Source organism: Athene cunicularia (genome assembly GCF_003259725.1).
Source record: "Athene cunicularia isolate RWA chromosome 3 unlocalized genomic scaffold, athCun1 chr3_part1, whole genome shotgun sequence".
NCBI classification, from domain to species: domain Eukaryota; kingdom Metazoa; phylum Chordata; class Aves; order Strigiformes; family Strigidae; genus Athene; species Athene cunicularia.
The window spans coordinates 72,021,433-72,036,417 of NW_020799097.1; the positions used below are offsets into that span (position 1 = coordinate 72,021,433).

General features: G+C 38.8%; 1 protein-coding gene across 1 annotated transcript in view; it reads right to left on the reverse strand.

Annotated features, from left to right (window-relative positions):
- Positions 1 to 14,985, reverse strand: part of STXBP5 (syntaxin binding protein 5) — a 114,288-nt gene that overhangs the window by 97,582 nt on the left and 1,721 nt on the right. Inside the window, exon 4 of the mRNA XM_026844557.1 lies at positions 13,225 to 13,322. Within this exon, the coding sequence (XP_026700358.1) occupies positions 13,225 to 13,322 (98 nt within the window). The remainder of the gene's footprint in view (positions 1 to 13,224; positions 13,323 to 14,985) is intronic.

Here is a 14,985-nt window from a genome sequence, read left to right on the forward strand (position 1 = left end):
ATAAAGTAAGTATCAGCTGGAATTGACAGGTGAATTACTGTGAAATTATGCACTAAAACTTACAATCTAAACATTTAAGTAGTGTTCTTGGAATTGAAGTAGTATCTCCCAAGTTTCTTCAGTCTGACTAGGAATTGGCACACACCCCTCGCACTCCACACCCCCTCCCAGCTCAATCTTGAAAATAGAGGAAGACTACATTTGCAAAGGTCAGCCCAAGTCTGAGTTATAGAAGCCTATAGGCAGGCAACAACCAAATACTTCTTTCTTCCTGGTTTTAGAAACTATCAGTCTTTAAAGGGGGTTTCACTAAGGTAGTAGTTCAAGTATTATGCCCAAATACACACAGATAAGTTAAGGTCATTTTTGACCACTTAAGGGAGAAGAGCCTGTCCATAATCTTAGCAAAACAGCAAGGATCTCTATAACTTCTGTCTATTGAAATGAAATACAGGCAGCTCCTATTTACCAGAGGAACGATCACCTCTAATGCTTATTATGCCAAGGCAGATGACCTTACCCTCAGGTGCAAGAGTAATAACAGCCTCATTTTTAGTTATTTAATAATGGAAAAAACCCATCGAGACAATTTTTTTAGTGACTATCACATACTCACATTTAAACCACACACACACCATCGCATTTCTGGCCCCTCTGGAATTGTAATTTCTGATTCTAAAACAGACCTATCTTTATTTAAAGTGTGCTGCAAATACAAGTCAGTTCTGCTGCAAAGTAGGGGATCGAACAAATACTGATGCATTCAAATATTGATCCCTTAGATCTCCAGTTATGGCTATGCACCAGCTGTGATGTCTGTTGTACTTGCAGATCTGTAGAAGTTAAGTTTTTATTTCTGCAGAGCTGCATTTGCAAACTGCTGTAACAGAGGCCTGTACAGCTGTAAGCACTAATACTACACTGAATGCATTACAGGTAACGTTCTTGCACTGCGAGGTATGTTTACAAGTTTCAGTCAGGTTATCTATAGAAAACTACAGGAGGTAAAACAGGCTGCACAAACGTCACTAAAAAAATCTGGCCTGGAAATGACAGAATGTGCTATTATGCACAGCAAGACTATCACCAAATACTGGAACTGCTCTGGTTATGATATACTAAAATGCAAAACTGCAGTTCCTAAATATTTTGTAACCAAATTTCACTGTTCTCACCTCCTGATGTGCTGCTTCTCCCACTGGGAATTGCCAGCAGAAAGAACAGATCATCAAAAGTCAGTGAAGTTTGCTCAGGAAATGCCACCTTCTCTCCACATTATTTTTTTTTTTTTAACCCAGAATAGCATTTATTTGATCTGGAAATTACTGGCAGTGTTCATATGGAAAAAACAAAACAAAATCCAACAAATCCATAGTTCTTTTAAACTGCCATAGTTCAAAAGTTAAGTAGCTTTTATCCTTTGCTACTCAAGTAAGAAAAAAATTATTTATAATTTTATAAAAGGAGTTAATTAGTTAACTACTGCCACCTCTTTCTTACAACATCCTCTATAGCACATATAAATCTTGTTCTAGTTTACTTTTTTACTATCCCTTTGACTATTAACATATTTGGGACTACATTCACAGTACTTCCATGGGCAATGTCTGAAAGAACAGAAGTAACAGTCCTAGGCAACCACATATACTCTGGGCAACTGAAAAAAAGTTTCTTGACATATGTTTTTTTCTGTTGTTGTTTTTTTAAACTGGAAGATAGAGAAGTAAGTACAAAATAAGTTTAAGAAAATGGTATTATTCTTTATCAGTGGCTGCTGCTTTAATACTATTTACTTTGGCCAGCATCCCTTATGAAAACATGGGGACATTACAAATAAGACTGTGTACTTTAAAGAAGTAGGCTACCGGATATAACTCTGCAGGATTTCTTTCCCAAGTGTTATGTTTCCCACCTAATTATTTTGAAGAATGAGGGGATATTCACCATGCCAGCAAGAAATCTCATTATATTTAGTCACTTAAATGGAAGTTTATTGGGGTCTTCTTTTTGGTGACTTTCCTTTTTATCTGACATTTAAGGGCAGCTGCGAAGCTAATCTCACCGCACCAGTTTGGAACACATGTAAAAGGGAATGCCTGGCAAGTTATTGCTCTGAAGCCCATTCTGCATGTTAATATGCATCACTAAAGCTTAGTAACTGTACTTCTAATATCAACACTATGAAGTTCAGTCAAGAATGTTTTTCAACTGTGAAGATGAACATCTGCTCTGTTTAACAAGGTAGTAAAACTGGATAGAGCATATGCTAAAAAAATACAGACATGCTAATCCTATCAATTTAGCATTAAGTGATCACAAAAAATTAGCATTCTATTCTTTTTCCCTAATGAGCAAGTAATGCAAATTGCTTTTGTCCATCTGTTGCTGCTGACTACAAGTTGGTGTTACTAGGGTGGCAAAGAGACAAGTGTTTAGTAGAAAAGGTTATCGAAAACACTGGGTATCAGCTGGATTACCTCTTTAGTTGTCTACTCTTGAAGCATTAAATATGTCATCTTAATGTGAACCAAAAATCTAATAATGTCAATCAAACACACAGAGTACAAGTCTGGCAGGAGCTTCAAGAGGCTATGCAATGCAATCCCCTGTTTGAAATGGCATGAATCACAGAAAATAAAGCAGTAGCTTGCTAAGCAGAAGTACGAAGGCCTTGCTTCCTTTGGATATGGAGCCTTTCTTCAGTTTCCAGGTTTCCAAAGTTAAAGCTATGAAGACTTTTCACAAGAATATAGGAGCAGGAGGAAACAACTAGTTCTTGGAGAATCCATGGGAAATACCTCATAAAAGGGTGAGTTTGGTCTACAGCCACCTTGGTGGAGAGCCTAACCTCCCCTCTCTAGCAGTATTCCTTCTATGAGCACTGTCTGGTTTGCGCGTGACGAGCTAAGACTTATTCTGGACACAGAAGCTGTCTGTGGTCACTGCAATTCTATTATCTCAATTTTAGAAGGAAATTAAGCTTGAAGTTGCCCAAATAGAAACCAGGTTTTGTTACTACCTTTTTAAAGGCACTTATGAAGCAAAATCCCATGACATTCAGTAAAACGAATAAATGAAGTAGCTTTTAGTTATTTCTATCAAGCTATAAACTTCTCAGTAGAACAATGATCAAGTAGTTGATTTTCCAAACAGCAACAACTTCAGACTGTACTTTAAGTATTACAAGATCAGCATGATTGTTATTATGAAAAATCTGGTTCACATTTTAATTAGCTGAATCAGCATAACATGGCATACCTCAAAGCATTTAATCTTGCACTGTTTTCTAACAGACATTTCAAGTTTCACCTACTTCCACTATTCTTGACACTTAAAATTCAAAGCAAAAAAATCTATGAGAACAACTGATGCAGAGTAGAACTGCTGTGGATGAATGACTAGGGGAAGTTCTATTCTTGAACTTCAGTGAAGAATTTTTACTATACACTATTAAAATCAATCTTAATTCAGCAATTATTATAGCTGCCTCATTACAGGCATTAAATATATATATATTTAAAAAAAAAAGAAGCTCAGGGATTCAAAATAGACTAAGTCTTTGCAGAAAGTGATTAAGTTAGAATAGCTAGTATGCAGACCAAGGCTGTCATCAAGTTGTAGAGATCTCAGACATTAAAGGCAGTTTTGGAATCTCTTACCAAGGATAGATTTTAATGATAAGACAAAATAGCTCTCCTTTGTGGCAGAGTCTTAAACTGAAAAGCAGCTTGTCAGATCAGGCTAAATGATAGCCACAGAAAAAGTAATTTCATGAAAGCATTGTAAAAAAAATCAAGATGAATCGGGATTCAGTATGAGTCTCTGGAGGCTGACAGAATTGTTACATATTTTAGAAATCTACTACATAATTAAGTATACCTCTCTACCACAGTCCTCACTACTGAAGTGTTTTGGTTTGAGGTATTTGCAAGACCTTCATAATTTTAAACCTTGCCTGAATTCAGTGATACAACTATCACTGCCAGAGATTTAAATTATGTCATTAGACCTTCACCTGTATTTGTACTGGAAGTCAAGTAGTAACTTAGTGCTCCCTTTGATAAACATGTAAGCTGTGTTATTATCAAGTGCCTATGACAGAAGCGTTGACATGAAAAAGGTTACCCAAGTTATTGCCAGCTGAATACTAAGAGGCTGTGCTTGATTAGCATTCTAGTACCAATTATGACACCACAATCTGAACTTATGGTTCAGCAAAATAGGGAAGCTTCAAAAGCTGCTGAAAGACAGCATACTGGCAGTGGGTAAGCAATGTGCTCTCATATGTTGTTTTGGTTCAAATGCATCACAGACTTTTTCCTCAGGTCAGCAAACAAATAACTGTACTTTGTGTCAAAGAATTAGATCTCTGGAAAAGTAGTCTTGTCTACTTAACCAGATGTACTTTGCAGCATTAAGAATGTGCTTTTTAAAAAAAATAAAATTATAAGCCATCAGTTTGATGGTACACTCCAGGATGGGCCATATCAACAGTAGCAAGAAGAGAAGACCCAATAGATAAAAGATAAAGACGTACTGCAGTATTAATTCCTTCAAAACTGCTAAGGACTCATTTTCAAAATGTGAAACCATTACCAGTTAGCTAAGATCAAGGACAAAGTGCTGTTCTCAAAATTCATGTTTCCCAGTTTTGTTTAACTTCATATAAAATATAATAATTTACAAATTTTATTCTGCTTTTCACTGAGCTTCCACCTTACAAAAACAGATGTGCTGTGGGAACACTGATAAATAATGTGGGGGTTTACTGTTCCATTAAACAGAGAAACAAAAACCAGTTCTAGAATAGAAGTAGGAAACAAAAAAAATAACTGAGGTCATTCTAGGCACCTTACAGGTAATGTGTAATAACACTTAAGTTTGCTTTGTGAAACCTTTGTAAAAATTGACACCTGGACACTTACAAGGTCTCACGCAATTATTAAACTTCTGCCAAACAGGAAGTTTTGTTAGGAAGGGTTTGCAATCCTTGTTTGTGCTTTCAGGCTTGCTTTAACACATCTCAAGTTGTGAGCTGCTTCTACTTTTCCAGACATGGCGTTACTGAAATTGCTCATATCTTCTCCTGCAGCAATAATGCTACTTCAGTTCTAAAAGCCCTTCCACAGTGCTGAGAAATAACAAATCCAGTAAAATGTAAAATTAAGAGCCTTGTGAATTAACCAATGTACCAGAAGCATAAAAGTCTAAACTGGGTCCCAGCTGTCCAATTCCCCATTATGTTTTACCCTAACATCATCAGATCACAAAATCCATACCAACAGTACTTCACAAATAGCCTACAAGGCAACAGGCTATGCTAATGCTATGTAACATATGCAGCCTTGCAATCGTTGCATGCTTTCTGAAGAAGTTTCCTTCCCCAAACTCGCTATGACCCCAGCAAGTTTGAAGGCTTCTACTGTGTCAGTAAAATACTTTCAGGGAAGCAAAGTCTTCATTCTGAAGTTCATCTTTGCAATTTATAGTATGACATTTAATACAGTTATACTTTAGGTATTTTTGAACAAAAGCATCTACTACTAATAGCTGTTCGTAGAATTACAGTATATGTGATAATACTTCAAATTAGATACCTGCTGCAGCATGGACTTACCCACAGCCACAGTTGCTTTGAAGTGCACCTGTTTCAGTGTGGCCTTACCCATGGGCCACGATGTCTTTCAGAGATACACCTGCTGCAGCGTGGCCTTACCCACAGACATAGTCCCTTCCGAGGTAAACGTGCTCCAACATGGCCTTACCCATGGCTGCAGTCTTTCCAGGGGTGTAACTGCTCTATCGTGGGCTTATCCACAGCCACACACTTTCGAGGTGCTCCAGATGACCCTCAATGCACAGTCACTGATGCTTCAAGGTGCACCTTCTCCAGCATGGACTTACCCCTGGGCCACAATCCCTTCATCGGTATATCTGCTGTGGCACAGACATAACCACAGCCACAAATGTTTGAGATGTACCTGCTCTGGTATGGGCTTATGCATGGCCACAGACATTTCAGGGTGTCCTGCTCCTGTGTGGACTCATTCACAGGTCACAGTCTCTTCAACTCGAGTTCACACTGGAGTTACAGCCTGTCCAATGCAGCAGCACAAAAACAGCCGCGATGCTCTGGCCATCTGCCAGCCCAGGCACATTGCCACTGCTGTTATCAAAATGTTCCCAGGCACAGCAGAGTAAGATGATAAGCAGTACAGCAAGCAGCAAAAGCAAAAAGCAGCCACTAACAAGCACTAGACTCTAATATACAGTAAGGCAAGCAAGCCCCATAGCAAGCACAGGGGCCTGTCAATTAACAGCTAAACAGCTATAAATTCAATCTAGCACATTCCACTCAAATCTGTCATTACCTTGAACCCTTGAAGCCACACACTAGGCACTGAAAGGGGCTGTCATGGTTTAACCCCAGCCAACAACTAAGCACCACACAGTCGCTTACTCACTCCCTCCTGGATGGATGGGGGAGACAATCAGAAAGGTAAAATTGAGAAAGCTTGTGGGTTGCGATAAAGACAGTTTAATAGGTAAAGCAAAGCTATGTGCACACGCTAAGCAAAACAAGGAATTCATTCACCAGTTCCCATTGGCAGGCAGGTGTGTTCAGCCATTCCCAGAAAACAGGACATAATGAATATTGGTTACTTGGGAAGACAAACACCATCACTCCAAATGTGGCACTGCTCCTCCCTCCCCCCTCTCTCCTCCTTCCCCCAGTTTTTAATTGCCAAGCATGTCATCATATGTTATGGAATATCCCTTTAGTCAGTTGGGGTCAGCTGTCCCGGCTGTGTCCCCTCTCAACTCCTTGTGCACCCCCAGCCTGCTCACTGGTGGGGTGAGGTGAGAAGCAGAAAAGGACTTGACCCTGTGTGAGCACTGCTCAGCAGTAACAAAAACATCCCTGTGTTATTAGCGCTGTTTTCAATACAAATCCAAAACACAGACCTATGCTAGCTACTATGAAGAACTAACTCTATCCCAGCCAAAACTAGCACACCAAGTTTCCCAACAAGTGTAACCATAGATCTAGAAAGTACATCATCCTATTTATTAAGAATTCCATCACAGCTTTCTCTGTGTAGGTCTAACTTGCTATAATTCCATACATTTTTAAGGGTTACATGTCTCATTAAAGCACTTTGGCCTTATTTCATTTTAGAATATCTAAAGGTAGTTGGTTTTTTTTTTTCATTTAGGGGATGGGGATTTTTCATTGAAAAACAGATGTAAGAGCTAATGATACCCATGTGAACTAAATGCTGGAAGATATGACAAGAAACGTGGTAGTGTTAAAAGAACTGGAAATGTGATAAGATTAATGTATGTTTTAAGCAAAGTAGTTTTCTTGTTTAAACTATTCTATGTGAATTAGGTGGTAACCAAGCCACCCAATAAGAAAGCAAACATCTTCTCATTAACAGATAATCACAGAGTCTCTCTGGCATGACACTATGGCAATATTTTTAGTAGCTTCACTGATGTACTCTTCCCAAAACAGGAAGATTTGTTCAAAGTCCAGAAGAATGTTGGCAAAGGTTGAGACTATTCTCTTCAGTGTACAAATGCCAAAACCCCCTGACTATCTACAAAACAGTAGTTTAGTTCAACTTTGGTATATTCACAGAATAGACAGAATCACAGAATAATTTAGGCTGGAAAGGCTCTCCCAAGTTCATCTGGCCCAGTCTCCCACTTGAAGCTGTGCCAACTTCACAGTTAGATGCTCAGTTTGAAATCTTTGCTCTGCATACTGTAAACACAACTCCAGCCATTGCGCTACTGCCCTTTCCCTGGAAGGGAGAAAGAGCAGATGTAGAGCTACTTCAAAAAACCCAAAACCACCACACACAACATCAAGCTGATGTTCCTGTGAAAGGGAAAAAACTAAAAACGTACAAAACAGACAGACAAACTGCCTTGCACAGTCTGAATGATCCAAAAGAAAAGCATTTTTAATGGATATAGTCACATGACATGTTTGAAACAGCATAGTGAGTTCTCTGAAGCTCTAACAAAAAATTGCTTTAATTTTTTGGTGTGTGTCTACAGCAAAACTATCCAGATACTGCAACATAAACATTTCATCAGAAACTGACTGCATGGAACCACACATCCAGACTTTGAGCTATTTTGATCAAAGAGTAACAGTTGTGAGTTCTTCTCAGAGGTCACAAAGAATGGAAGTCACAGAAAGCAAGTTTTATACGCCTCAGATACGTGAAAACTTTAGCCATTTGCCTACATACAAGTCACCTTTTACTGCTGAAAAGAATGGAGGGAAATAGATGCTGACATTTGGAACAATTGGGATCTTCAGATATTTCATGACAGAATGACATGCAATCTAATTTTTCTCTTTTCTGTAAACTGGGTTTGCGACAGAAAAAACACCCCAAACTTGAATTAAAGAACCCATTCTGCTAGGAAATAGAGTCCTAGGTACAATCTGTGGAAGGCAAAAGGCTTATTCTACAGTATCCCCTTTATTCTTGTTTCTAGTGGAAGTGGTCTTCCTTTTTAGAATTCCCTCTATCAAGAGAGTGACTGAGGTTCAAGCTGCAAATAAGTATTTTTAAGGCACGAAGTACCAGTGAAGATACTGCATTCATGTTAGCTGATAATCAAACTACATTTCATTTGATATACTGTCCTAGTTTTGCTATTGGGAAATTAAAGCAGTGAAAACTGAAGAAACTTGTTCAAGATGGTGCAGTTAAACAGTAGGGAGCTGGAGAATTCCTTCAACTCTTCTGCTTTAGCTTCAAAGGTTATTCTACCACCCATAAAAGCAAACAAAAAAGTTCAGCCAACTATTAAGCCCAGAGCCCTGTACAAGTAGTAATTTAAAGTTCTGAGAAAACAACATCCTAAAGACAGACAAATCCTGAAAAAGTCGCTTTCACCTTTCTCAGACCTCTTTACAGTTTAAATGTTACATTTGACTTTTCTAGAAGGACTTTTAAGCAAAAGAATGAAAACAATGGACAGTACAGAAGCAGGGATATTACCAAGGACACTGAACACTGTCAGGATGTCACAGGGTGAAGTCTACCCAATTACACCATTCAGGTAAGTTAAACCTCAAGTACGCACACTCAGCTCTAACTCATTAGAAGGTTTGATACCTGCTGGGAAAACAAAGCACAATTATGCACAAAACTTCCTAAAGGCTATGGACTGTGTGTCCTGCTGTAATGGTTCAGGTACGAACAGGAAAGAAGCAAAGTATAGATGAACTTTTAAATACTTGATATCTATCACATTTGGGACAGGAGATCAAAAGGTGAAAGCCACCCTGGCAACAACAGCTAAATCCTTTTAAGGATGGGGCAAGTCAAAGATATCTTTGCAGTGACAAAGGAAGACACCAGTAGCTTACACTAACTGTTGCAGTTTGAAATCAGTATCAAACACAACTGCTCCTTGTAGTGAAAACATCCACAAGCTTCCAGCACTGTGCAGAAGTGCAAGCCTGAGGCAGAACTGCCACATGTAAGAGCCAGGCCACCAGCCAAGGCTCAAACACCTCAAGCGGCTGGAACAAGCGTCGTCTGATCAGCACCACCAACTCAGAGGAACAGCTGGATCAGCATAAGCAGATGAGTGTGGGCGTATGTGACAAATTTAAGAGTTTATGTCACTCAGGGCCGCACTCCTGCTCTTTTGCCTACCTTATCACTCAACTTCCCGTGCAATACAGAGAACAGAATCAAATGGCTTAACTGTTTTCAACAGATCCTAATGTCAGGGAGAAGGTCACATCAGCTGGTTGTTCTGTAGTCAAGAGTAGTGAGTCCAGCATCTGACCTCTCTTCAAGGTTTCCATTCTATGAAGCTATACACTTTGTCCCTCTTTCTCATATGCAGTAAGGGAACCAAGTTGTCCATAGCTGAAAACAGAATAGACCCTTTGCTATTAATTGCTCAAAATGTTCTCTAAGGGTTTCCTAGCTAAATCAGAGTTAAAAATATTTCTAAGGAACCCTGGAAGTAGAACCAAATGGGTTTTTAAAGGAGATACAAGGGATACACTGCTCAAATTAAGCTAGTGAATAGTCCCAAACTAACTTTGGTGATTCATAAGGTTTAAGTTTTACATTAAAAGCAGTCTTCTCCTAACATTTTTATGGACTTCTCTCCCTCTTAAAACTGCAAGATCTAGAACCAGCTGCTGCTTATGGACACAGAATGGCAAACTCCAGCCTCTGGCAAACTAAGTCACCACCTCCACAGTGCTGTCCTCTTATTTTAACCTATCAAACCCAGGATCAGGGACAAAGAATATTAACAGAGTAGTAATTCAACTTCTAATCCAATCAGTGAAATATGCCACCTACAGTTTAGTTATTACCATTTTCACAGTTACTGTGTGGATTCAGAGAATTCAATACAGCTGCGATGTCATTTTGTCTTTATTTATCTCTAATTAATAAATACACTGTCAGTGAACTTCCAGTATATTTGTATCCACAGCTTCTGTTTTTTCAGAAAAAGCTTTAGTTCTATCATTACATGTCACTGTATCAATACAAGAAACAACATTTAGTATTTATATGTTAAAATTCTCTCCGTTCCTCCACTAGTGATTAGAGTCCTTGTAAAGAAGAATGAGATGGGAGTGTGGTTCAGAAAATTCCTGCTCACATTAATCTGTCCTAATCAATACTGGTTCTGAAGTTAAAGTACCTGAACTGCTGACTGCTCAAATATAGAAAACATGTTCTGTAAAGGGGTTAGCTGATAAATGGCCCAAAGTCAATCAGGACTGTAACATTAATTTCTTCACATATTAATGAAATCTAAAACAGGTTAGGTCATTCCTTGATTTAGGAATATTTTTTCTTTAATAGCCTTTCTTAAAAAAAAAAACAAAAACCAAACCCTTTCTTCCAATTCCTCAGATCACTTACTTGAAATAGGAATGAAGTGAAAGCTTGACAAGAGGCACCTATATTTTAAGATTCAAGGAAAACACTAATACCCAGCTCCCATCTGCTGGTAAGCAATGAAAGAAACATTATTATTCCTTTACTTTTATACTCTCACAACATGAATGCAGAAGAAAATGAGGATTGACTTTCAGGATTTACTTCTCAATGAACTGACTCTCAGTCTTTCTATTCCATGTCCCATTTCAATTAAGAATATTTGCAGCTCTAGAGTAAGTGGCTCCCACTTTAATGAATCCTTGAACATATTTCATTGTTTGTAGAAACCTTGGCAGGTAAAGCATCCTGTAGGTCAACAAGCACTTTTTGGTTATGTTTTATGTTTTTTATCTTTGAGCAATAGAATAAAATAAGCACTTATGTCAAGTTTCACTCCTTCCCAAAGAGTACTTTTCAAAACAGTTTCACCAGGCAGACAGTAAGAGGCTGGTTTTACATTGGGAATGTGTCTGAATGTATCCCCTCTGCCTGCACTCCTCCATCCCAAAGAGCAAGTAAACACAGGAGATGCAACATCTGCAGTGTTGTTGAGTTGTAAGGCTAACCCGTTAGCTGAGGTCGAGGGCATTTCACTAGTTCTTCCAAGAATCAAGATCTGTATCAAGGTACTGAGAATCATATTAATCTTCATCAAGTTAGGTGAGAGTCAACTTTTCAGCCTCTGCATGAAACCTCTTCCCTTACCTTAGGAAATACATTATCTTACAATGCTACTGTTTCCTCTCATAGTAACTATTTCTTCCCTTACGATCTTGAAATACTTCTCTTGATTATTTAGAAAGGAATTCACACTCCAAGAATTCACAGCTGTAGTCATGGATGAGTGCCAGTAAACAGGTTTTATCAAGTCATCATTACCCAAAGTGCAACATCATACTGTTGAAAATTACAGGTGAATAAGCTCTAAAGAGGTGTATTTTGATCCCTCCTTTTTCTCCAATCCAAATCCTTACTTTTAGGTCTCTTTTAATTTCTCATCTATTCTACCAATATGAGAGTAATTAACAGCACCAACCACCCACAATTCATTCTAAATCAACTCTACCACCTTTTCAGCACCAAAATTTATAGTTAAGGATAATTTCAAATATGCCATTAGGAACACTGCATGGTCACTACTGTCGATTACTGTTAATTACTTTGAATTAAGAGATCTTGGGAATTCATAATACATATAATTATAGATATCATACAAGCTACTTCACTTCAGCCTCTTCTTAAAGCCTTGGATTTCATACTGAAGTTCTGATTTCTCAACTTTTAAAAGACCCTCTTAAGGTAATTAACCTTACACACAGAGTAGTGATGTTACAGAGGGAAACAAAAAAAAAAAAAAAAAAAAGGTCTACTTGCAGACTAACATAAGCAGCAAAGGAAAGTGAAAAGATGATGTTTCCCTACAGTTTAAAGAGGATCAAGTCAATTTTTGTAGCAAGACGGCCTCAGTCTTCCCCAAAAAGGCCAGACTTGAGTCAATTTCAGGACAGCAAAGAATTCAATTCATTCTTTTCCTCAGAAAGGTAAGGTTTGGACAATGGCTCTTGATTAAACAATCTATAGGGCATCCTTTTTTAAAAACAAAAGTTTAAACACATGTTGTTACATGGCTTGGATAGTAGCATATGGCTATGGCACCATACAGCTGTGAACATATCGATAGTTCACTTTTTAGTGAACAAAAAGAAGCAAGGTTACTGGTGCTTTATTTCACAAATTCATTCTGCTCATCTCAGTCACCTGGAAACTATTAGTGAGATACAACTCCTGTACCCTTTAGGGTCATCATGTGAAACCATTTTCTGGCAACACAGAAGCAGTATCAGGTAAGGTTTGTAATACTGTAGTTATCTCAAGAACAAGGCAAAAAAACAGAGCACACAAACCCCCACTGAGCAACACAAAATTCTTCAATCCCAGAGGATACAGCAGAACAATGAAACAGAGCTTAGCCCAGGTCTCTAGATTTGCAGTCAGCTGTTCTAAACTGTCAGCACACTAGTAACCCTCTACAAAATGTGTATGTTAACTTGAGACAACAGGGACTGAGCAGCCATACCTCCCGTTATTAACACAACTTGAACTGACACAAAGAACAACCAAACCAACCAGGCCACCCACCAGCAGAAAACAGCTTTTCTTTTCTTCTCTCTTGCATACCTGGTTCCCACCAGACTTCTGAATGGTCCCAGCAGCTGAGTCAAAATATCACATGCATGAGGTGCACCAAATCTGTTTCAGAATGTTAAAAGGATACAGCCTTAGTGCTCCAGTCTGAGTCCCGATGGCCAGTATTTTCTGAACAGGATCAAATGCCAAGGCTGAAGGTTGATAGGGGAAACCATGGCGTACAGTCTAACAAGTCAGATCATCGCATTAATGATGGGTCAAGCAGCAAACCAAAAATAAATGGAATCATGTTAGGAATCATAAATGGAATCATGTATGTTAGGGAACAGGATTCAGTGTTAATCCCAATTAAGAAAGGAACTACAAAGCATTTTAACAACAGAATGAGAAAATCAGCTGTCTTGCATGAATCAACTGTAAGTGATTTTTTAAGTCATAATTATTCATTCATCCTCAATCATCAAATAACAGTGATACTTACTGAAACTTAATTTGAATCTTACATTTCTTCTGTACAAAGACTGTATCGAACTCAGCATTTTATTTTTTCATCTATCTCATTCTCTGAGTAATCCTACTTTCAGCTCTAACAAAGGCACTAACTATTAAAATATGAGATGTTCATCGGAAGTTTGGCAACAAAGCCAGACTTGTCATTACAACTATTGCAAATTACTAGACCTGCTTTTCTGAAAATCACTTCAATTTGAATCCAACAGGCCCCACATGACAGTGCAACCTCTCTCAGCACGTTAAGAAAAAAAAACAGCTCAAGCTCCACAGAACCACTCTGCTTCCCCCAAAGAGAAGAAACAGCCTCCAAAACAGACAAAGCCAAAACACACCCCACCGAACAAAGCAAAAAACCCTCAACCGTGGGATTCTTTCTTAATACAAAGCTATTGGCACATTTAGCTTTTTGGTTAGCCAAGACTGATTTGGTAATTGACGAAGCAATAACCCCATTACACTTCTCAGGCTGCAATTAATCGGAATAGAGAACATGTGTCACCTACTCTTATTTCCCTTATAAACGTACACAATATAAGCCACACAACTCCTAACTTTTCCATTTCAAAGCCTTTAGTTTAAAGCAGAGTTATTTTGGGACCTCATAAATGCATAGCAAACTTCTGATATGCTGCGTTTACTTCACTGAAGTTGCAGGCATACCCCGCAACTCTCAGTATTTCACAGTGAATAAAATCTAACGGATAACAGCTCTGCTCTTTTCCATGTCCTTTGTGAACAACTTGCAAAAGTGGCATAAACACCTGCAAGACTAGATAAAACAAGGAGGAAAATCCACAAACAAGCTCATCCATATCAAGCTAGGCCATGGGTACATTGTAAAGATAAAAATGGGTATTGATATTCAAATCAGTTTTATTCCTCTTGGTACAGCTGGTGGATTAATTCGCTGCATCATTTTCTGAAGTGTGCAAACACAAACTGCAGTTATTGTATCACGCACAAGCAAATACAAAAAAAACCAACACAGGAACTTTCCCCCTGTCTCCGGAGGAGATGTGCAATAGCAGCATCGGCAACTTGGCAACACACTGCAGCGCAACCGCCACAAACGTCTACAGCCTTTTTCAGGCGCACAGGAACAGGATAAATGCATTTCCAAATAATGCAGAGCGACAGATCCCCTGTCCTTCGGGCCCATTAGCAGAGGCTTCTACTCAAATGCCGCGATAATCAGATCTGCACTAGAGCTAGGTATCCCTCCTTCCCCCGGCCATCCCACTCTCCCTGCGAAGCCTTCGTGACCACGGACAATATTACACGCATGGCAGAGCCCAGAAGACGACAAACCCTGAAACTCTCCAGGAAAGAGGACTACGGAAACCCAGCAAGACCCATACAGCTGCACCCGCCATTG